Raw genomic sequence first — 20,971 nt, 5'->3', positions numbered from 1 at the left:
CGTGGGATTATCGCTGGGTTTCCAGCAGTAATCTCACGTTAGCCTGTTGGCGCTATGATTTTTATCGCTTTTGAGATAAGCGTTGCTAATAGCACACTATCTCAGCGATAAAAATCCACGCTAGCCGGCGACACTTATCCTAGCGCTAAGTGCGCTGAGCGATGGTTGTTGCTGATATGCCCCATAGATCCATGGTGGAACCAAATGAGTGCGTTTAAACCAGGAGATAAAAAATTTAAATTTCGATGGGGTTAAAACTGATTTTGAATGAGTCAAACGAAAAACGCGACTCGTTCCTGGCTGCAGCATTGAAACCAGGCGAAGCTTCACTTGTAGGGTAAGTATATTCTTGTTCATCATTAATATCTGTGGATTGTAGGGCCAGCACAGGATTAGCAACAGAGTCCATCTCTACGGCAGTGTCAGGATTCCCTGAAATAGTGGCATATGATGAAGCTGGAGGCAAATTATTCAGAATCGGCCAGATGGTGTAGCTTGACATTGTCAATTGAGACATATCTGTTGTCCTTGCGACCTGAAAGTGGTGGTAAAATTACTGTACAAGTTCCCTGCACGCCCAGCACCGGAACCGGAGCTCAACACGATGGGCCAAGGGGCATATTTACAAGGGCTCTATTTCCGCTTTTTTTGGCTCCCTCAAGGACCCAACTTACCTCTCCTGCCTTTGTTCACCTTCAGGAAACCTTGTCTGAGCCTGCAGCGTTTTCTTCAAACTGGAGATCTCCATTGCAAACCACAGGGTCCCCCGACGTCGTCTTGGCATCCTGCACCCGGCCGCCCCTGCGCCACTAGTGGTGCAGCTCCTGTGCTGATTATTGCCCCTGCAGGCTGATCCTAACCCCAGGAGCTTTTCTCCCACACTTGAGTGGCCTGCTCGTAAGCAGCCCCTGACTGAAGGCCCCCTTAGTCCAATTGGCAAATGTTTGGCCCCTGCACTCTGCAACCAGCCGCCCCAGTGCTGCTGGTGGTGCAATGTGAGTGCCCAAGAGAACCTTTATTCTAATCCCCAAAAAACTATTCTTGCAGGTCGTTTACTTTCCTGCAAACCTATAACCTTATTTTCCCCATTGGAACCAACGTTGAGTTTTGGTTCCTAAAATGTTCTCTGATGAACGATGTTTTAAACTAAAAGGTGTCTTACTTACCTTTGTATTGTGGGATCCACTATGTGATATCCAGGCGCATCACCCCCAGTAGTCCATGTAATCAAAATAATTTTAAACTATTTTAAGAGCAAGTGCAAACCTGTAACTGTTGCAAATCCATTTTCAACTGCATTTCTTTGTAAAGTTTTAACTTTGAAAGCATATTTTACCTTCCGGTGCCAAGTCCAGCGTGGTTCTAGAAATAAACCATCAGTGTACCCGTCTCATACTGAACCAATTGGTCTGGATTCAGTCTGAGTGTGCGCTTTCAGCCTTTGAGTGAATACAATGAATGCTTCACACACCCTCCTGATAAGCCTGACTGCTCGGCCACACTACCACAAAGAGAGCTGCCAGGACTTACCTCATTCAGCCTCTGCTGAAACGCTGGGGATCCCTGGACTCTGCACACTATACCTCACTTTGGTATAGTATATACGGAGCCACCCTCCTATATTGGTGGATCAGCGGTGCGATGTAAAGCCTCTGTGGACTCCCTGAACTCTGTGCACACTATACGTTACTTTGGTACAGTATATACAGAGCTGGCTTCCTATACCTGTGCTCTGGGCAGACCATTTGTGCCTCTCCTCTGGGCCTGAAGATTTGTGCCTGTTTTCTGAGGTTTAGCATATGGCTGCAATCTGGGGTAGGGCATCTGTGCCGGGGCGGATCATCTGCGCCTGAGCCCTGGGGCGGATCATCTGTACCGGATTCCTGTGCCTGTGGCCTGGGGCAGGGCGCCTGTGCCTGTTTTCTGCTTCACTTACAAATTCCACTTTGCGAGGCCATTATCGTGACTGATTGGACACCATGTGCAAGGCCTCGGCAGACATTGTATACATGTCGTTCTATTTTTCGTCCATGAGGCCGCATGGCTATCTATAGACCATAACAATTCTGGCTTGTCCAGGACTCCCAAGGATGCTTTTCATTTTAAAAAAAACAAGCCTTTCAGGTTTGGTTAGAGGATTTCTCTGCTGACAATGGGGAGGTCTCTACACACTGAAGCTTCAGCCCAGCAGTTTCTGATATCTCTGCGAAGGGTGTCCAGCTTGTGTCCAAGACAAGGACGTTACATTCTTTCCCTTCCGGTAACCGTGCCTGGATCATCCAGTATGGAGATTCTTGGCAGAACACGCCTACACACACGCACACACACACGCACGCCTACACACACACCTACACACACAGGCCTGCCTACGACACTTGGGTTAGGGACTGCATAGTAGGGGTGCACCAGATTTCTTTACAATGTTATATGCCTGCATATATTTGTTGTCTTAGCACAATGGTGGAACTTTTTATTCTTTTTACTGTCCTAGTACTTCTAATAACTTTCATATGCTTCGGTCTATTGATTTTTGCAGCACATATATTCTATACAAGAATCACGTTGGTTCAGTAAGCACTGAACGTCCTACTGTGTATTCCTTGTATATTTCTCTGAGAGCCAATGACTGAGTGAAAAGGTTCTAGCTCTGTTACCACAATTCTTGAGGGAGTCTGGGTCGTCCTATTCAGTGATTGCCAGAACCATTTGCTACCCGCCAAGGTTTATGGGTACTTATAGTTGCACTGTGAGCTAGCTAGCCTGTAGGACAACATATCCTGAGGGGGTAGGTTAAATCACACTGGTACAACCCCAACAGTTATGCCATCCACAAATGTACAGTTCCAACCGGAAGGTGGAGACTACACAACAATCCTCATACCTGTGCCCCTTGGCCTCGCTCCCTGTGCCCCTTGGCCGCCTCGCTCCCTGTGCCCCTTGGCCGCCTCGCTCCCTGTGCCCCTTGGCCGCCTCGCTCCCTGTGCCCCTTGGCCGCCTCGCTCCCTGTGCCCCCTCGCTCCCCGTGCCCTTAGGCCGCCTCGCTCCCCGTGCCCTTAGGCCGCCTCGCTCCCCGTGCCCTTAGGCCGCCTCGCTCCCCGTGCCCTTAGGCCGCCTCGCTCCCCGTGCCCTTAGGCCGCCTCGCTCCCCGTGCCCTTAGGCCGCCTCGCTCCCCGTGCCCTTAGGCCGCCTCGCGCCCCGTGGCCCTAAGGCCGCCTCGCGCCCCGTGGCCCTAAGGCCGCCTCGCGCCCCGTGGCCCTAAGGCCGCCTCGCGCCCCGTGGCCCTAAGGCCGCCTCGCGCCCCGTGGCCCTAAGGCCGCCTCGCGCCCCGTGGCCCTAAGGCCGCCTCGCGCCCCGTGGCCCTAAGGCCGCCTCGCGCCCCGTGGCCCTAAGGCCGCCTCGCGCCCCGTGGCCCTAAGGCCGCCTCGCGCCCCGTGGCCCTAAGGCCGCCTCGCGCCCCGTGGCCCTAAGGCCGCCTCGCGCCCCGTGGCCCTAAGGCCGCCTCGCGCCCCGTGGCCCTAAGGCCGCCTCGCGCCCCGTGGCCCTAAGGCCGCCTCGCGCCCCGTGGCCCTAAGGCCGCCTCGCGCCCCGTGGCCCTAAGGCCGCCTCGCGCCCCGTGGCCCTAAGGCCGCCTCGCGCCCCGTGGCCCTAAGGCCGCCTCGCGCCCCGTGGCCCTAAGGCCGCCTCGCGCCCCGTGGCCCTAAGGCCGCCTCGCGCCCCGTGGCCCTAAGGCCGCCTCGCGCCCCGTGGCCCTAAGGCCGCCTCGCGCCCCGTGGCCCTAAGGCCGCCTCGCGCCCCGTGGCCCTAAGGCCGCCTCGCGCCCCGTGGCCCTAAGGCCGCCTCGCGCCCCGTGGCCCTAAGGCCGCCTCGCGCCCCGTGGCCCTAAGGCCGCCTCGCGCCCCGTGGCCCTAAGGCCGCCTCGCGCCCCGTGGCCCTAAGGCCGCCTCGCGCCCCGTGGCCCTAAGGCCGCCTCGCGCCCCGTGGCCCTAAGGCCGCCTCGCGCCCCGTGGCCCTAAGGCCGCCTCGCGCCCCGTGGCCCTAAGGCCGCCTCGCGCCCCGTGGCCCTAAGGCCGCCTCGCGCCCCGTGGCCCTAAGGCCGCCTCGCGCCCCGTGGCCCTAAGGCCGCCTCGCGCCCCGTGGCCCTAAGGCCGCCTCGCGCCCCGTGGCCCTAAGGCCGCCTCGCGCCCCGTGGCCCTAAGGCCGCCTCGCGCCCCGTGGCCCTAAGGCCGCCTCGCGCCCCGTGGCCCTAAGGCCGCCTCGCGCCCCGTGGCCCTAAGGCCGCCTCGCGCCCCGTGGCCCTAAGGCCGCCTCGCGCCCCGTGGCCCTAAGGCCGCCTCGCGCCCCGTGGCCCTAAGGCCGCCTCGCGCCCCGTGGCCCTAAGGCCGCCTCGCGCCCCGTGGCCCTAAGGCCGCCTCGCGCCCCGTGGCCCTAAGGCCGCCTCGCGCCCCGTGGCCCTTAGGCCGCCTCGCGCCCCGTGGCGCTAGGCCGCCTCGCGCCCCGTGGCGCTAGGCCGCCTCGCGCCCCGTGGCGCTAGGGCGCCTCGCGCCCCGTGGCGCTAGGGCGCCCCGTGGCGCTAGGCCGCCTCGCGCCCCGTGGCGCTAGGGCGCCCCGTGGCGCTAGGCCGCCTCGCGCCCCGTGGCGCTAGGCCGCCTCGCGCCCCGTGGCGCTAGGCCGCCTCGCGCCCCGTGGCGCTAGGCCGCCTCGCGCCCCGTGGCGCTAGGCCGCCTCGCGCCCCGTGGCGCTAGGCCGCCTCGCGCCCCGTGGCGCTAGGCCGCCTCGCGCCCCGTGGCGCTAGGCCGCCTCGCGCCGCGTGGCGCTAGGCCGCCTCGCGCCGCGTGGCGCTAGGCCGCCTCGCGCCCCGTGCCCTTAGGCCGCCTCGCGCCCCGTGCCCTTAGGCCGCCTCGCGCCCCGTGCCCTTAGGCCGCCTCGCGCCCCGTGCCCTTAGGCCGCCTCGCGCCCCGTGCCCTTAGGCCGCCTCGCTCCCCGTGCCCTTAGGCCGCCTCGCTCCCCGTGCCCTTAGGCCGCCTCGCGCCCCGTGGCCGCCTCGCGCCCCGTGGCCCTAGGCCGCCTCGCGCCCCGTGGCCCTAGGCCGCCTCGCGCCCCGTGGCCCTAGGCCGCCTCGCGCCCCGTGGCCCTAGGCCGCCTCGCGCCCCGTGGCCCTAGGCCGCCTCGCGCCCCGTGGCCCTAGGCCGCCTCGCGCCCCGTGGCCCTAGGCCGCCTCGCGCCTCGCGGCCCTAGGCCGCCTCGCGGCCCTAGGCCGCCTCGCGCCCCGTGGCCCTAGGCCGCCTCGCGCCCCGTGGCCCTAGGCCGCCTCGCGCCCCGTGGCCCTAGGCCGCCTCGCGCCCCGTGGCCCTAGGCCGCCTCGCGCCCCGTGGCCCTAGGCCGCCTCGCGCCCCGTGGCCCTAGGCCGCCTCGCGCCCCGTGGCCCTAGGCCGCCTCGCGCCCCGTGGCCCTAGGCCGCCTCGCGCCCCGTGGCGCTAGGCCGCCTCGCGCCCCGTGGCGCTAGGCCGCCTCGCGCCCCGTGGCGCTAGGCCGCCTCGCGCCCCGTGGCGCTAGGCCGCCTCGCGCCCCGTGGCGCTAGGCCGCCTCGCGCCCCGTGGCGCTAGGCCGCCTCGCGCCCCGTGGCGCTAGGCCGCCTCGCGCCCCGTGGCGCTAGGCCGCCTCGCGCCCCGTGGCGCTAGGCCGCCTCGCGCCCCGTGGCGCTAGGCCGCCTCGCGCCCCGTGGCGCTAGGCCGCCTCGCGCCCCGTGGCGCTAGGCCGCCTCGCGCCCCGTGGCGCTAGGCCGCCTCGCGCCCCGTGGCGCTAGGCCGCCTCGCGCCCCGTGGCGCTAGGCCGCCTCGCGCCCCGTGGCGCTAGGCCGCCTCGCGCCCCGTGGCGCTCGGCCGCCTCGCGCCCCGTGGCGCTCGGCCGCCTCGCGCCCCGTGGCGCTCGGCCGCCTCGCGCCCCGTGGCGCTCGGCCGCCTCGCGCCCCGTGGCGCTCGGCCGCCCCCCCCCACTTGGACCTCTTTCAGATCCCCAAGTCTCAGACCATTTTTACATCCTTGGCAGGGGTTGTATTGCCTGCCCGTTTTCAAAAGAACGGTAAAAGTTCCTTTCCTTATCCGAGACTTTTTACTGTAGCACAGATCAAGAGCTAGAAGTGGAGGCCACTCATTTGCCCACCTGGCACCAAAGCTCTGGAATTCAGGTATTGATTTGAGAAGAATCCAAATTCAGGGAATTACTTAAAACAACCTCTTTGAATGACCTGCTTTTGCATCGGCCACTGTGACTGACTTGACCCTCAGTGCTTGGAGGCCCGTTGGGCAGCCATGCGCTCTATAAATCCTGAGCATAGTGTGTGTTTAACTTGTGAAGTGTTGTTCCATGCGGTCAGTGAGCACCATGAATTGATGGAATATTCACATCTGTCCATATCTTAAGGCGTGCATGAGATCTTTGTCCTTGTTGAGCGCAGATCAGACCGTTGTGGCACACTCGTGTGATAGCAGAAGTTGTTCACTCTCCCAAGAGTATATCTGCTCTCTTGACTCTCGAGGTGCTCTCCCCGAGGGTGTGCGTGCGCCTGCTGTCTCTCGAGGGTGTGCGTGCGCCTGCTGTCTCTCGAGGGTGTGCGTGCGCCCTGCTGTCTCTCGAGGGTGTGTGTGTGCGCCTGCTGTCTCTCGAGGGTGTGTGTGTGCGCCTGCTGTCTCTCGAGGGTGTGTGTGCGCCTGCTGTCTCTCGAGGGTGTGTGTGCGCCTGCTGTCTCTCGAGGGTGTGTGTGTGCGCCTGCTGTCTCTCGAGGGTGTGTGTGTGCGCCTGCTGTCTCTCGAGGGTGTGTGTGTGCGCCTGCTGTCTCTCGAGGGTGTGTGTGTGCGCCTGCTGTCTCTCGAGGGTGTGTGTGTGCGCCTGCTGTCTCTCGAGGTGTGTGTGTGTGCGCGCCTGCTGTCTCTCGAGGGTGTGTGTGCGCCTGCTGTCTCTCGAGGGTGTGTGTGTGTGTGTGCGCCTGCTGTCTCTCGAGGGGTGTGTGTGTGCGCCTGCTGTCTCTCGAGGGTGTGTGCGCGCGCGCCTGCTGTCTCTCGAGGGTGTGGTGCGCGCGCCTGCTGTCTCTCGAGGGTGTGTGTGTGCGCCTGCTGTCTCTCGAGGGTGTGTGCGCGCCTGCTGTCTCTCGAGGGTGTGTGCGCGCCTGCTGTCTCTCGAGGGTGTGTGCGCGCCTGCTGTCTCTCGAGGGTGTGTGCGCGCCTGCTGTCTCTCGAGGGTGTGCGCGCGCCTGCTGTCTCTCGAGGGGTGTGTGTGCGCCTGCTGTCTCTCGAGGGTGTGTGTGTGTGCGCCTGCTGTCTCTCGAGGGTGTGTGTGTGTGCGCCTGCTGTCTCTCGAGGGTGTGTGTGTGTGCGCCTGCTGTCTCTCGAGGGTGTGTGTGTGTGCGCCTGCTGTCTCTCGAGGGTGTGTGTGTGTGTGCGCGCCTGCTGTCTCTCGAGGGTGTGTGTGTGCGCGCCTGCTGTCTCTCGAGGGTGTGGTGTGCGCGCCTGCTGTCTCTCGAGGATGTGTGTGTGCGCGCGCGCGCCTGCTGTCTCTCAAGGGTGTGTGCGCGCCTGCTGTCTCTCAAGGGTGTGCGCGCGCCTGCTGTCTCTCAAGGGTGTGCGTGCGCCTGCTGTCTCTCGAGGGTGTGCGTGCGCCTGCTGTCTCTCGAGGGTGTGCGTGCGCCCTGCTGTCTCTCGAGGGTGTGCGTGCGCCTGCTGTCTCGAGGGTGTGCGGGCGCCTGCTGTCTCTCGAGGGTGTGTGCGCGCGCTTGCTGTCTCCCTTGGGTGGGTGGGCGCGCGCCGCCTCCCGTGGGTGGGCGCATTCTCTCCTGAATGAGGGTGCGCAGGGGTGTATTGAAGCAAGCCCAATGAAGAAGCATTTAACAGTTTTGTGAGTGAGGGCAGTATTTTTTCACACAGCGCACGCCTCTGTTGGATTACAATTACCCTATTACTACTTGTGTGTTATAGTCTTGTGAGAGGGGAGGTCGGAGTAGTGGGAATTTTGCCTCTTCCTCCCCCCCCCCCCCCCCCCCCCTCCCTTATGAGTGTGTGATATTGTGTGTGCTCTACCAAGAGTCGGTGTACTCGCCCCTGGCTCTTCGTGGCCTCTTTGCCAGGGGGTGGTGGTGATGAATATACAATAAGCGGCGCGCACCATGCAATGGTATTTTTTATAAAACTCTGGTCCCGATTACGATCTTGGTAGACAAGGCTACTTGTGACAAATTTGACAGATGTCCCATTCGCCAAATTACAATTCCATGATACCCTATGGAGCTTTTAATCCGGCCGAGGGACGGGCATCCCGTCCGCCAAGAACGGAGCCGGCCCTCTGCCTGCAGCCGATCCGTGAACGGAGTGCCACGGTTTGTTTTTTATATGCAGATCTAATGGTTTCTCCTTTTCCTGCAGCCCAGCGAGTGAAAGTGCGAGACGAGGTCACCGGCTTCGTGGGCCAGGATGTGACGCTGCCCTGCACCCTCCCTACCGACGACCCCACTATTAAGATAACCCAGGTGACATGGGTGAGGGAAGCTGGGGGCAAGAAGACCAACGTGGCGGTGTACAACCCGACCTTCGGGACCAACCTGCCCATCAAGCACATCGCCTTCCTGCAGCCCTCGCTGACCGAGCCCACCCTGGTCATCACCGGCCTCCAGATGGCCGACGAGGGCGCCTACACCTGCGAGTTCGCCACCTACCCCAATGGGAACGAAGAGGGAACCACCAAGCTGATCCTGCTGGGTGAGTGCCTCCTGGGCTGTGGTCGCGGGGAGTCTGGGGTGATGCAAGGGGCCGCTTGTCTCTTGCTTGTGTATAGGGTGGTGTTCCCTGGCCACCCAGTGAACATGTTTCTGCACTGGGGTGTGATTGCTTGCTCGTCTGTGGTGGGCATCTGTTGCCTTCTGGTCGCTGGTTTTTTGTACAAAGGGCTGAGTTATAGCTTTCTTGAACAAAAGTGATTTATGCTTTTCTTGCGCTTTGATTAGTTGGTCTTGTTCGTCTGTTGCTAGTTTGCGCCATGGCTGGTGTTACTTGCGTATAGGGCGATGTGTTGCTTTTACACTTGAGTGAACATGTGAACTGGGGTGATTTATTTCTTGGTTGTGGCAGTGATCTTTAACTTGCTTGTGCACAAAGGGTATGGTTGCTTGCTTGTGTATAGAGGGATTTGTTTTTTCTGCATGGAGCTGATTGGTTGATAGCTAGTGCATAGAGGTGATTTGATGTTAGTGCACCGTCAGGGCCCAATTGTTTATACACTAAGGCTGTGTTCATGAATGTTTCTCATACAGTACGCTAGAGTTTGATTGCTGCTGGTGCTCTAGGGCGGGATTGTTGCTGGTGCACTAGGGGGGGGGGTGTTGCTGCTGGTGCACTAGGGTGGGATTGCTGCTGGTGCACTAGGGTGGGATTGCTGCTGGTGCACTAGGTCGGGTGGGTTGCTGCTGGTGCTCTAGGGCAGGATTGTTGCAGGTGCACTAGGGCGGGGGGGTTGCTGCTGGTGTACTAGGGTGGAGGGGTTGCTGCTGGTGTACTAGGGTGGGGGGGGGTTGCTGCTGGTGCACTAGGTCGGGGGTGTTGCTGCTGGTGCACTAGGTCGGGGGTGTTGCTGCTGGTGCACTAGGGTGGGATTGCTGCTGGTGCACTAGGTCGGGGGGGGGTTACTGCTGGTGCACTAGGTCGGGGGGGTTGCTGCTGGTGCACTAGGTCGGGGGGGTTGCTGCTGGTGCACTAGGTCGGGGGGGTTGCTGCTGGTGCTCTAGGGCAGGATTGTTGCTGGTGCACTAGGTCGGGGGCGTTGCTGCTGGTGCACTAGGTCGGGGGGGTTGCTGCTGGTGCACTAGGTCGGGGGGGTTGCTGCTGGTGCACTAGGTCGGGGGGGTTGCTGCTGGTGCACTAGGTCGGGGGGGTTGCTGCTGGTGCACTAGGTCGGGGGGGTTGCTGCTGGTGCACTAGGTCGGGGGGGTTGCTGCTGGTGCACTAGGTCGGGGGGGTTGCTGCTGGTGCACTAGGTCGGGGGGGTTGCTGCTGGTGCACTAGGTCGGGGGGGTTGCTGCTGGTGCACTAGGTCGGGGGGGTTGCTGCTGGTGCACTAGGTCGGGGGGGTTGCTGCTGGTGCACTAGGTCGGGGGGGTTGCTGCTGGTGCACTAGGTCGGGGGGGTTGCTGCTGGTGCACTAGGTCGGGTGGGGTTGCTGCTGGTGCACTAGGGTGGGGGGGGTTGCTGCTGGTGCACTAGATCGGGGGGGTTGCTGCTGGTGCACTAGATCGGGGGGGTTGCTGCTGGTGCACTAGATCGGGGGGGTTGCTGCTGGTGCACTAGGTCGGGTGGGGTTGCTGCTGGTGTACTAGGGTGGGGGGGTTGCTGCTGGTGCACTAGGGTGGGGGGGTTGCTGCTGGTGCACTAGGTCGGGGGGGTTGCTGCTGGTGCACTAGGTCGGGGGGGTTGCTGCTGGTGCACTAGGTCGGGGGGGTTGCTGCTGGTGCACTAGGTCGGGGGGGTTGCTGCTGGTGCACTAGGTCGGGTGGGGTTGCTGCTGGTGCACTAGGTCGGGGGGGTTGCTGCTGGTGCACTAGGTCGGGGGGGTTGCTGCTGGTGCACTAGGTCGGGGGGGTTGCTGCTGGTGCACTAGGGTGGGGGGGGTTGCTGCTGGTGCACTAGATCGGGGGGGTTGCTGCTGGTGCACTAGGTCGGGTGGGGTTGCTGCTGGTGTACTAGGGTGGGGGGGTTGCTGCTGGTGCACTAGGGTGGGGGGGTTGCTGCTGATGCACTAGGGTGGGGGGGGTTGCTGCTGGTGCACTAGGGTGGGATTGCTGCTGGTGCACTAGGGCGGGGGGGGGGGTTGCTGCTGGTGCACTAGGGAGGGATTGCTGCTGGTGCTCTAGGGCGGGGAGCGGTGTGCATCTACTTTGTGTTCTCTGCTACTGAAGGTCGCTCACCGAGTTCAGATGCTCACGTGCTCATTCTGCCATTGAATGCTTTTCTCCATTGGTTTCCAGCTGAACCCACTAATAATGCAGAGGCCGTGCCAGGTGCAGTTGGAGACCAGCAGATTACCGTGGCAAACTGCACCTCAGCCAATGGGAAGCCTCCTTCTGAGATCACGTGGCAATCCGTGGTTCCTGGCAACATCAGCACCACAGTGACTAACAACACCGACGGCACCCTCACTGTGAACAGCCAGTACAGCATCTTCCCAACGAGCGCAGCCAATGGGAAGACAGTAACCTGTGTCATCAGCTCCAGGACAGCCAAGGTTCCTCAAAGTATCCCGGTGGTACTGTCCATACAGTGTGAGTGCAGCAGCCCCCCCTCACCCCCTTGAATGAGCCTCGCTGTGACACTGTCTGTACAGTGTGTAGTAGTAGCTTATCCCACCCCCCTCCAAAGAGCCCGGCTGTGGTACTGTCCATACAGTGTGTGTAGGAGTAGCTTATCCCACCCCCTCCAAAGAGCCCGGCTGTGGTACTGTCCATAAAGTGTGTAGTAGTAGCTTATCCCACCCCCCTCCAAAGAGCCCGGCTGTGGTACTGTCCGTACAGTGTGTGTAGTAGTAGCTTATCCCACCCCCCTCCAAAGAGCCCGGCTGTGGTACTGTCCATACAGTGTGTGTAGGAGTAGCTTATCCCACCCCCTCCAAAGAGCCCGGCTGTGGTACTGTCCATAAAGTGTGTAGTAGTAGCTTATCCCACCCCCCTCCAAAGAGCCCGGCTGTGGTACTGTCCATAAAGTGTGTAGTAGTAGCTTATCCCACCCCCCTCCAAAGAGCCCGGCTGTGGTACTGTCCGTACAGTGTGTGTAGTAGTAGCTTATCCCACCCCCCTCCAAAGAGCCCGGCTGTGGTACTGTCCATACAGTGTGTGTAGGAGTAGCTTATCCCACCCCCTCCAAAGAGCCCGGCTTTGGTACTGTCCATAAAGTGTGTAGTAGTAGCTTATCCCACCCCCCTCCAAAGAGCCCAGCTGTGGTACTGTCCATACAGTGTGTGTGTGTGTGTGTAGGAGTAGCTCATCCCACCCCCTCCAAAGAGCCCGGCTGTGGTACTGTCCATACAGTGTGTGTAGGAGTAGCTTATCCCACCCCCTCCAAAGAGCCCGGCTGTGGTACTGTCCATAAAGTGTGTGTAATAGTAGCTTATCCCACCCGGTGCAAAGAGCCCGGCTGTGGTACTGTCCATGTCCATACAGTGTTCACCCCTTTGACATCCTGAGCTGTGGTGCTGTCCATCCAGTGCAGTGGGAGGGTGCGCAGTGGCTCCCACGAGCACCAGTTTGAGTTTATAGCTACGTCTGCCCCTCTAAGAGCTATAGAGCGCTGGGTGCTGCACAGACAGTGAATGCATCGCTACAGCCCCGCCCCCTCTTCCCATAGTATTCATCAGTCCTGCTCTCCATGGGTTGTGTTAAGCAGAGAGCTTGGCTGAAGTGGACCCGCGCTCCCCACCGTCGTGGGCCATTCTGCGAACAGCTTTACACACCATTCGAATGCCTTTTGGGCAAGCAGTCCACAGAGGTGGTTATGTCACCCCTTCGCTTTGAAGGCTCAGTTCAACGCTGTATATTTGAAAGCCTTGTTTCCATGTCGGAGGAGGGGTTGGTGGATGCCACCCTGTCTTAGCCCCCTGAATTCTCTGCCTTGCCCCCAGTCTCTTTCCAGTGGTGGCTGTGATTCCCCCTTTAACTGCTTGTCCTTCTTTTCCAGACCCCCCTGAGGTGAGCATCGCAGGGTACGATGACAACTGGTACATCAACCGACAGCAAGTGGAGCTAAAATGTTCTGCTAGCGGCAACCCCCCTCCCACCAAGTACGAATGGAAAACGTAAGTTTACTTTAACATGGATTAAAGTGCTTGGAGGGGCGTCTTGCACAAGTCCTTCCCTAATGTCCAGTCAGTATTTCAGGGTATCTTCTGTGGAATCTCAGGGTATCCAATGTCGCATCTTCGGTGAGCTTTGCAAAGGAATCCTGGTAGCATTGCAAGGAGGGTCTGTGGTGGATACATTCTGTGCTTTGGTCCGCGTTGGCTGCCCATTTTTCTTCACACTTGCCTTACCAACATGTCTTCTCTCACTGTTTACCCAACGGCATCCTTGACTCTTCGTCCCTCAGTGCCCTTTGCATCTTGCTGTGCCCTCTTTCGTGCCTTCTTTGTCTATCCCTGCCCATGTCTGTGTCCACTTCATCTCCCAGTTTCCTCGTCTGTCCTCCGTGTCCTTATCTATGTTCTCTTTGTCTCTCAGTGCCCTCGCCTATGCCCTCTTCTCTGTGACCTCGTCTGTGTCCTCTTCGTCTCAGTGCTCTCATCTGTCCTCCATCTCTGTGCCTTTGTCTGTGTCCTCCTCTTCAGTGCCTTTGTCTGTGTCCTCGTCTCCTCAGTGCCCTAGTCTGTGTCCTCTTTGTCCCTCCGTGCCCTCGTCTGTGTCCTTTGTCTCTCTGAGCCTTTGTCCATGTCCTCTTTGTCTCTCAGTGCCCTTGTCTTTGTCCTCTCTCTCTAAGCCCTCATCTGTGTCCTCTTCTGTCCCTCAGTGCCCTCATCTGTGTCCTTTGTTTCTCAGTGCCCTTGTCTGTGTCCACTTCATCTCCCAGTTTCCTCGTCTGTCCTCTGTGTCCTTATCTATGTTCTCTTTGCCTCTCGGTGCCCTCGTCTGTGTCCTCTTTGCCTCTCGGTGCCCTCGTCTGTGTCCTCTTTGCCTCTCGGTGCCCTCATCTGTGTCCTCTTTGCCTCTCGGTGCCCTCATCTGTGTCCTCTTTGCCTCAGTGCCCTCATCTGTGTCCTCTTTGTCTCTCAGTGCCTTGTCTGTGTCCACTTCATCTCCCAGTTTCCTAGTCTGTCCTGTGTCCTTATCCATGTTCTTTGCCTCTCAGTGCCCTCATCTGTCCTCATAGTCTCAGTGCCCTCATCTGTCCTCATAGTCTCAGTGCCCTCGTCTGTGTCCTCATCGTCTCAGTGCCCTCGTCTGTGTCCTCAGTCTCAGTGCCCTCGTCTGTGTCCTCATCGTCTCAGTGCCCTCGTCTGTGTCCTCATCGTCTCAGTGCCCTCGTCTGTGTCCTAATCGTCTCAGTGCCCTCGTCTGTGTCCTCTTCGTCTCAGTGCCCTCGTCTGTGTCCTTTCGTCTGTCCTCTTCATCTCAGTGCCCTCGTCTGTCCTCTTCATCTCAGTGCCCTCGTCTGTCCTCTTCATCTCAGTGCCCTCGTCTGTCCTCTTCATCTCAGTGCCCTCGTCTGTCCTCTTCATCTCAGTGCCCTCGTCTGTGTCCTCTTGGTCTCTCCGTGCCCTCGTCTGTGTCCTCTTGGTCTCTCCGTGCCCTCGTCTGTGTCCTCTTGGTCTCTCCGTGCCCTCGTCTGTGTCCTCTTGGTCTCTCCGTGCCCTCGTCTGTGTCCTCTTGGTCTCTCCGTGCCCTCGTCTGTGTCCTCTTGGTCTCTCCGTGCCCTCGTCTGTGTCCTCTTGGTCTCTCCGTGCCCTCGTCTGTGTCCTCTTGGTCTCTCCGTGCCCTCGTCTGTGTCCTCTTGGTCTCTCCGTGCCCTCGTCTGTGTCCTCTTGGTCTCTCCGTGCCCTCGTCTGTGTCCTCTTGGTCTCTCCGTGCCCTCGTCTGTGTCCTCTTGGTCTCTCCGTGCCCTCGTCTGTGTCCTCTTGGTCTCTCCGTGCCCTCGTCTGTGTCCTCTTGGTCTCTCCGTGCCCTCGTCTGTGTCCTCTTGGTCTCTCCGTGCCCCTCGTCTGTGTCCTCTTGGTCTCTCCGTGCCCCTCGTCTGTGTCCTCTTGGTCTCTCCGTGCCCCTCGTCTGTGTCCTCTTGGTCTCTCCGTGCCCCTCGTCTGTGTCCTCTTGGTCTCTCCGCGCCCTCGTCTGTGTCCTCTTGGTCTCTCCGCGCCCTCGTCTGTGTCCTCTTGGTCTCTCCGCGCCCTCGTCTGTGTCCTCTTGGTCTCTCCGCGCCCTCGTCTGTGTCCTCTTGGTCTCTCCGCGCCCTCGTCTGTGTCCTCTTTGCCTCCGTGCCCTCATCTGAGTCCTCTTTGCCTCCGTGCCCTCATCTGAGTCCTCTTTGCCTCCGTGCCCTCATCTGAGTCCTCTTTGCCTCCGTGCCCTCATCTGAGTCCTCTTTGCCTCCGTGCCCTCATCTGAGTCCTCTTTGCCTCCGTGCCCTCATCTGAGTCCTCTTTGCCTCCGTGCCCTCATCTGAGTCCTCTTTGCCTCTGTGCCCTCATCTGAGTCCTCTTTGCCTCTGTGCCCTCATCTGAGTCCTCTTTGCCTCCGTGCCCTCATCTGAGTCCTCTTTGCCTCTGTGCCCTCATCTGTGTCCTCTTTGCCTCTGTGCCCTCATCTGTGTCCTCTTTGCCTCCGTGCCCTCATCTGTGTCCTCTTTGCCTCCGTGCCCTCATCTGTGTCCTCTTTGCCTCAGTGCCCTCGTCTGTGTCCTCTTTGTCTCTCAGTGCCCTTGTCTGTGTCCACTTCATCTCCCAGTTTCCTCGTCTGTCCTGTGTCCTTATCTATGTTCTTTGCCTCTCAGTGCCCTCGTCTGTGTCCTCATAGTCTCAGTGCCCTCGTCTGTGTCCTCATAGTCTCAGTGCCCTCATCTGTGTCCTCATAGTCTCAGTGCCCTCGTCTGTGTCCTCATAGTCTCTGTGCCCTCGTCTGTGTCCTCATAGTCTCAGTGCCCTCGTCTGTGTCCTCATAGTCTCAGTGCCCTCGTCTGTGTCCTCATAGTCTCAGTGCCCTCGTCTGTGTCCTCATAGTCTCAGTGCCCTCGTCTGTGTCATCATAGTCTCAGTGCCCTCGTCTGTGTCATCATCGTCTCAGTGCCCTCGTCTGTGTCCTCTTGGTCTCTCCGTGCCCTCGTCTGTGTCCTCTTGGTCTCTCCGTGCCCTCGTCTGTGTCCTCTTGGTCTCTCCGTGCCCTCGTCTGTGTCCTCTTGGTCTCTCCGTGCCCTCGTCTGTGTCCTCATAGTCTCTGTGCCCTCGTCTGTGTCCTCATAGTCTCTGTGCCCTCGTCTGTGTCCTCATAGTCTCTGTGCCCTCGTCTGTGTCCTCATAGTCTCAGTGCCCTCGTCTGTGTCCTCATAGTCTCGTCTGTGTCCTCATAGTCTCAGTGCCCTCGTCTGTGTCCTCATAGTCTCAGTGCCCTCGTCTGTGTCCTCATAGTCTCAGTGCCCTCGTCTGTGTCATCATAGTCTCAGTGCCCTCGTCTGTGTCATCATAGTCTCAGTGCCCTCGTCTGTGTCCTCTTGGTCTCTCCGTGCCCTCGTCTGTGTCCTCTTGGTCTCTCCGTGCCCTCGTCTGTGTCCTCTTTTGTCTCTCAGTGCCATAGATATTAGTCCTACAAGGCCCTTGTCCACTATCTCTTCAACCCTCAGTGAAGTAGTCCGTGCCCTCTGTCCCTAATTGCCTTTGCCCATGCTCTCTTTACCCTTCATTGTCCTTGCCTTTACGTTCTGCCCTCAGTGCTGTCACCTTGTTGTCCCTGGGTGAGGTCGACTGTGCACTTTACATTCCTCACTGCCCTCATTCTCGCCATCTCTCACTCCGATTATCCATGATCGCTCTTCCCTTGGTGCTCTTACTGTTGCTATTTTCATCACTCACTCCCTTTCTCTAAGCTCTTTTTCCCTCCTTGTCCTCGTTCATGGTTTTTCGTTCAGTCCCATTGCTCGTGCTCTTTTTTTTTTTTTTTTTTTTCCCTATGTTTTTTTCCTGACAGGGCTGAAGCTATCTCACACCATAGGACGCATGGGCTGAAGGTATCATACACCCTAGGGCGCATGGGCTGAAGGTATCATACACCCTAGGACGCATGGGCTGAAGGTATCATACACCCTAGGACGTATGGGCTGAAGGTATCATACACCCTAGGACGCATGGGCTGAAGGTTTCTTGCACCCTAGGACGCATGGGCTGAAGGTTTCTTGCACCCTAGGATGCATGGGCTGAAGGTATCTTGCACCCTAGGCCGTATGGGCTGAAGGTATCATACACCCTAGGACGTATGGGCTGAAGGTATCTTGCACCCTAGGACGTATGGGCTGAAGGTATCGTACACCCTAGGACGCATGGGCTGAAGGTATCATACACATTAGGGCGCATGGGCTGAAGGTATCATACACCCTAGGACGCATGGGCTGAAGGTATCATACACTTTAGGGCGCATGGGCTGAAGGTTTCTTGCACCCTAGGACGCATGGGCTGAAGGTTTCTTGCACCCTAGGACGCATGGGCTGAAGGTTTCTTGCACCCTAGGACGCATGGGCTGAAGGTTTCTTGCACCCTAGGACGCATGGGCTGAAGGTTTCTTGCACCCTAGGACGCATGGGCTGAAGGTTTCTTGCACCCTAGGACGCATGGGCTGAAGGTTTCTTGCACCCTAGGATGCATGGGCTGAAGGTATCTTGCACCCTAGGACGTATGGGCTGAAGGTATCTTGCACCCTAGGACGTATGGGCTGAAGGTTTCGTACACCCTAGGACGCATGGGCTGAAGGTATCATACACATTAGGGCGCATGGGCTGAAGGTATCATACACCCTAGGGCGCATGGGCTGAAGGTATCATACACCCTAGGGCGCATGGGCTGAAGGTATCATACACCCTAGGACGTATGGGCTGAAGGTATCATACACCCTAGGACGTATGGGTTGAAGGTATCCTACACCTAGGGCGCATGGGCTGAAGGTATCATACACCCTAGGGCGCATGGGCTGAAGGTATCATACACCCTAGGGCGCATGGGCTGAAGGTTTCTTGCACCCTAGGACGCATGGGCTGAAGGTTTCTTGCACCCTAGGACGCATGGGCTGAAGGTTTCTTGCACCCTAGGACGCATGGGCTGAAGGTATCTTGCACCCTAGGATGCATGGGCTGAAGGTATCTTGCACCCTAGGACGTATGGGCTGAAGGTATCTTGCACCCTAGGACGTATGGGCTGAAGGTATCGTACACCCCAGGACGCATGGGCTGAAGGTATCGTACACCCCAGGACGCATGGGCTGAAGGTATCATGCACATTAGGGCGCATGGGCTGAAGGTATCATACACCCTAGGGCGCATGGGCTGAAGGTATCATACACCCTAGGGCGCATGGGCTGAAGGTATCATACACCCTAGGGCGCATGGGCTGAAGGTATCATACACCCTAGGGCGCATGGGCTGAAGGTATCATACACCCTAGGGCGCATGGGCTGAAGGTATCATACACCCTAGGGCGCATGGGCTGAAGGTATCATACACCCTAGGGCGCATGGGCTGAAGGTATCATACACCCTAGGACGCATGGGCTGAAGGTATCATACACCCTAGGACGTATGGGTTGAAGGTATCATACACCTAGGGCGCATGGGCTGAAGGTATCTTGCACCCTAGGACATATGGGCTGAAGGTATCTTGCACCCTCGGACGTATGGGCTGAAGGTATCTTGCACCCTCGGACGTATGGGCTGAAGGTATCTTGCACCCTAAGACGTATGGGCTGAAGGTATCATACACCCTAGGACGTATGGGCTGAAGGTATCATACACCCTAGGACGTATGGGCTGAAGGTATCATACACCCTAGGACGTATGGGCTGAAGGTATCATACACCCTAGGACGTATGGGCTGAAGGTATCATACACCCTAGGACGTATGGGCTGAAGGTATCATACACCCTAGGACGTATGGGCTGAAGGTATCATACACCCTAGGACGTATGGGCTGAAGGTATCATACACCCTAGGACGTATGGGCTGAAGGTATCATACACCCTAGGACGTATGGGCTGAAGGTATCATACACCCTAGGACGTATGGGCTGAAGGTATCATACACCCTAGGACGTATGGGCTGAAGGTATCATACACCCTAGGACGCATGGGCTGAAGGTTTCTTGCACCCTAGGACGCATGGGCTGAAGGTTTCTTGCACCCTAGGACGCATGGGCTGAAGGTTTCTTGCACCCTAGGACGCATGGGCTGAAGGTTTCTTGCACCCTAGGCTGCATGGGATGAAAGTATCGTACACCCTAGGATGCATGATGTTGATCTGATAGACACCTAGTTGCAGACTCCTTAACTTAGAATATCCCAAGGCGTCAGACTGGATCCGGACATTTTTTGCAGCAGCACCTCTGCGAGCCGGGGGATGGTGCCACATGACCGCCCTGACGTCGTCCACGCATGTGACGTCAGCGAGGTCACATAAGTCCCTCCCGGAGCGCTGATGTCAGTTTCCTTCTTTTCCGCGTGCAACGTGGTTCCGGAGTGAGCGTTCCTCTGGCCTGTTTTCAGGCCTCCTGTTCGACGCTTCGCGTCCGGAACAGTGTGTGATGCCTTTGGGCTTTAAAACTTGTAATTCCTGTTCGCGGCAGATGTCCGCGACGGACCCGTACCATATTTGTAAATGGTGTCTGGGCGAACACCATGACTCCACTGACTGCGACGCCTGCCAACACCAGAAGCCGAAGTCTTGGCGGGAACCCCGTATGAAGCTTCTCTCGGCATGGCTGGCCAGGACAGTCGTTTCCTCCCCCGGCCTCTTCATCGCCGGCAGGTGCCTCTACTATCCGGTTCCGCCGTTGATCGCCCTCTGGGGTCCGGGGCTGTCGTTCGGCACTGGGTAATTCGAGGCGCTTGTCGCCGAGGTCTTCGACCTCCCCTCTGTTGTCAGGGGCACTGGTTCCAGAAACATTCCGTACGTGTGCTCCCAACAGTCTTCCCTCCCCCCCCCCCTTTCTCTATCGGCCCTTTCCGGGTGTGGGTGCGACTCGGGCCCAAATGGAGGCATATGCCGCGGCTTTGAGGCATCCCTTGGGTCCTCTCCCATTTCTGAGGTGTCCTCAGGGCCTCTGCTTCTTGTGGAGTCTCCAACGGACTCGTTGGCGGGTTCGCCCCGGGAACGCCGGAGAGACGTGGTGTCGTTAGGGCGTGGCCCGGTTGGGTCCCCCTGTACAGTCCACATGGAGTCGTCCGGGTGCGGCCCAACTGGGTCCCCCGTATGACCCACGGCGCCTCTGCCACGCTGCATAGCCCCGCTGGGCTCCCTGTGGTGTCGCAGGTGGGTGCCGGTGCTCATAGCCCTGCCTTTAGCACAACCTGGGCTTCCAGGCAGGCGACCGCCTGTCCGAAGCCGGGGTCGTTGCCGTCCCAGCGCCATAGGCTCACCTCCCCGGCTCTGCTTCTTTCTCCGGAGTCTGAGCCTGCCATGGATGACGCAGAGTCGGTGCAGCGCTGGTGGCTTGCCTCCCCGGCTCCGACACCTTCTCCTTCTTTGGAAAGGGGGCTTGTCATAGTTTTGGCGCCAGATGCAGCCAAGTCAGCGCCTGACGAGGCACGATCGGCGCTGGCACGCACTGTTTTGGCACCGTGTTGATGCCGGGTTGTCGACTTCTCTAGAGGCCTCTGGAGAGAGTTCAGCGCCGCCCTCATGCCTGGCATCGCCAGAGGTATATTTTGCCAGGGCCCCCCTTGGAATTTGTGGAGCCTCCTGAGGGGCTCCCATATCCGGCAGGCTCTTCGCCTCCCCAGGAGCCCCATCAGGATCCTCATTCTTCAATGGGGCTGCCTTCCGTGGAGCATTGGTCACACCCTCCGTGTCTTGGGAGGGTCCGCTTATAACCCTCCCCCGCTGAGGAGTTATTGTCCCGTCCGCGGAGGGTTACTGCTGGTGTGGCTTTTTTGAGAGTGGTCTCATTGGCCACTCGTATTTTAAACATGCAACCCCTTTCTGCCCCCTTGTCTGAGGACTCCTTGCTCGAGGTCCTTCACCATGGGTCCAGGTATGTGGAGCCGCTTCTACCCTTTAAGGCTTTCCTTTATGATGCTCTTTTGGATACCTGGGTTTGACCTGCTTCAGGTGAACCGGTGGCTCATTCAGTTTTGCACTGTCACCGTCCAGCTCCACATGATCCTGTTTGTCTTTTTGTGCACCCTGATGCGCAGGGGTTTGTGTTGCAGACGGCCTTTCCTTCCCTGGCCCCACTAACACTTCCTCCCTCTCTGGAGTCTAGACGCCTTG

The 20,971-nt window shown here is 59.2% G+C and overlaps 1 protein-coding gene across 4 annotated transcripts in view; it reads left to right on the top strand.

Moving 5' to 3' along the window:
* NECTIN2 (nectin cell adhesion molecule 2) overlaps positions 1 to 20,971 on the top strand; it is a 303,490-nt gene that overhangs the window by 66,762 nt on the left and 215,757 nt on the right. For all 4 annotated transcript variants that reach the window (XM_085615476.1, XM_085615477.1, XM_085615479.1 and 1 more), the window contains 3 exons: positions 8,412 to 8,744; positions 11,003 to 11,296; positions 12,705 to 12,822. In XM_085615476.1, the coding sequence (XP_085471602.1) occupies positions 8,412 to 8,744; positions 11,003 to 11,296; positions 12,705 to 12,822 (745 nt within the window). The remainder of the gene's footprint in view (positions 1 to 8,411; positions 8,745 to 11,002; positions 11,297 to 12,704; positions 12,823 to 20,971) is intronic.

Source organism: Triturus cristatus, chromosome 7 (genome assembly GCF_964204655.1).
Source record: "Triturus cristatus chromosome 7, aTriCri1.1, whole genome shotgun sequence".
NCBI lineage: Eukaryota > Metazoa > Chordata > Amphibia > Caudata > Salamandridae > Triturus > Triturus cristatus.
The sequence above is the reverse complement of the archived record's forward strand: the minus strand, read 5'-3'. Positions and strand labels throughout refer to the sequence as shown.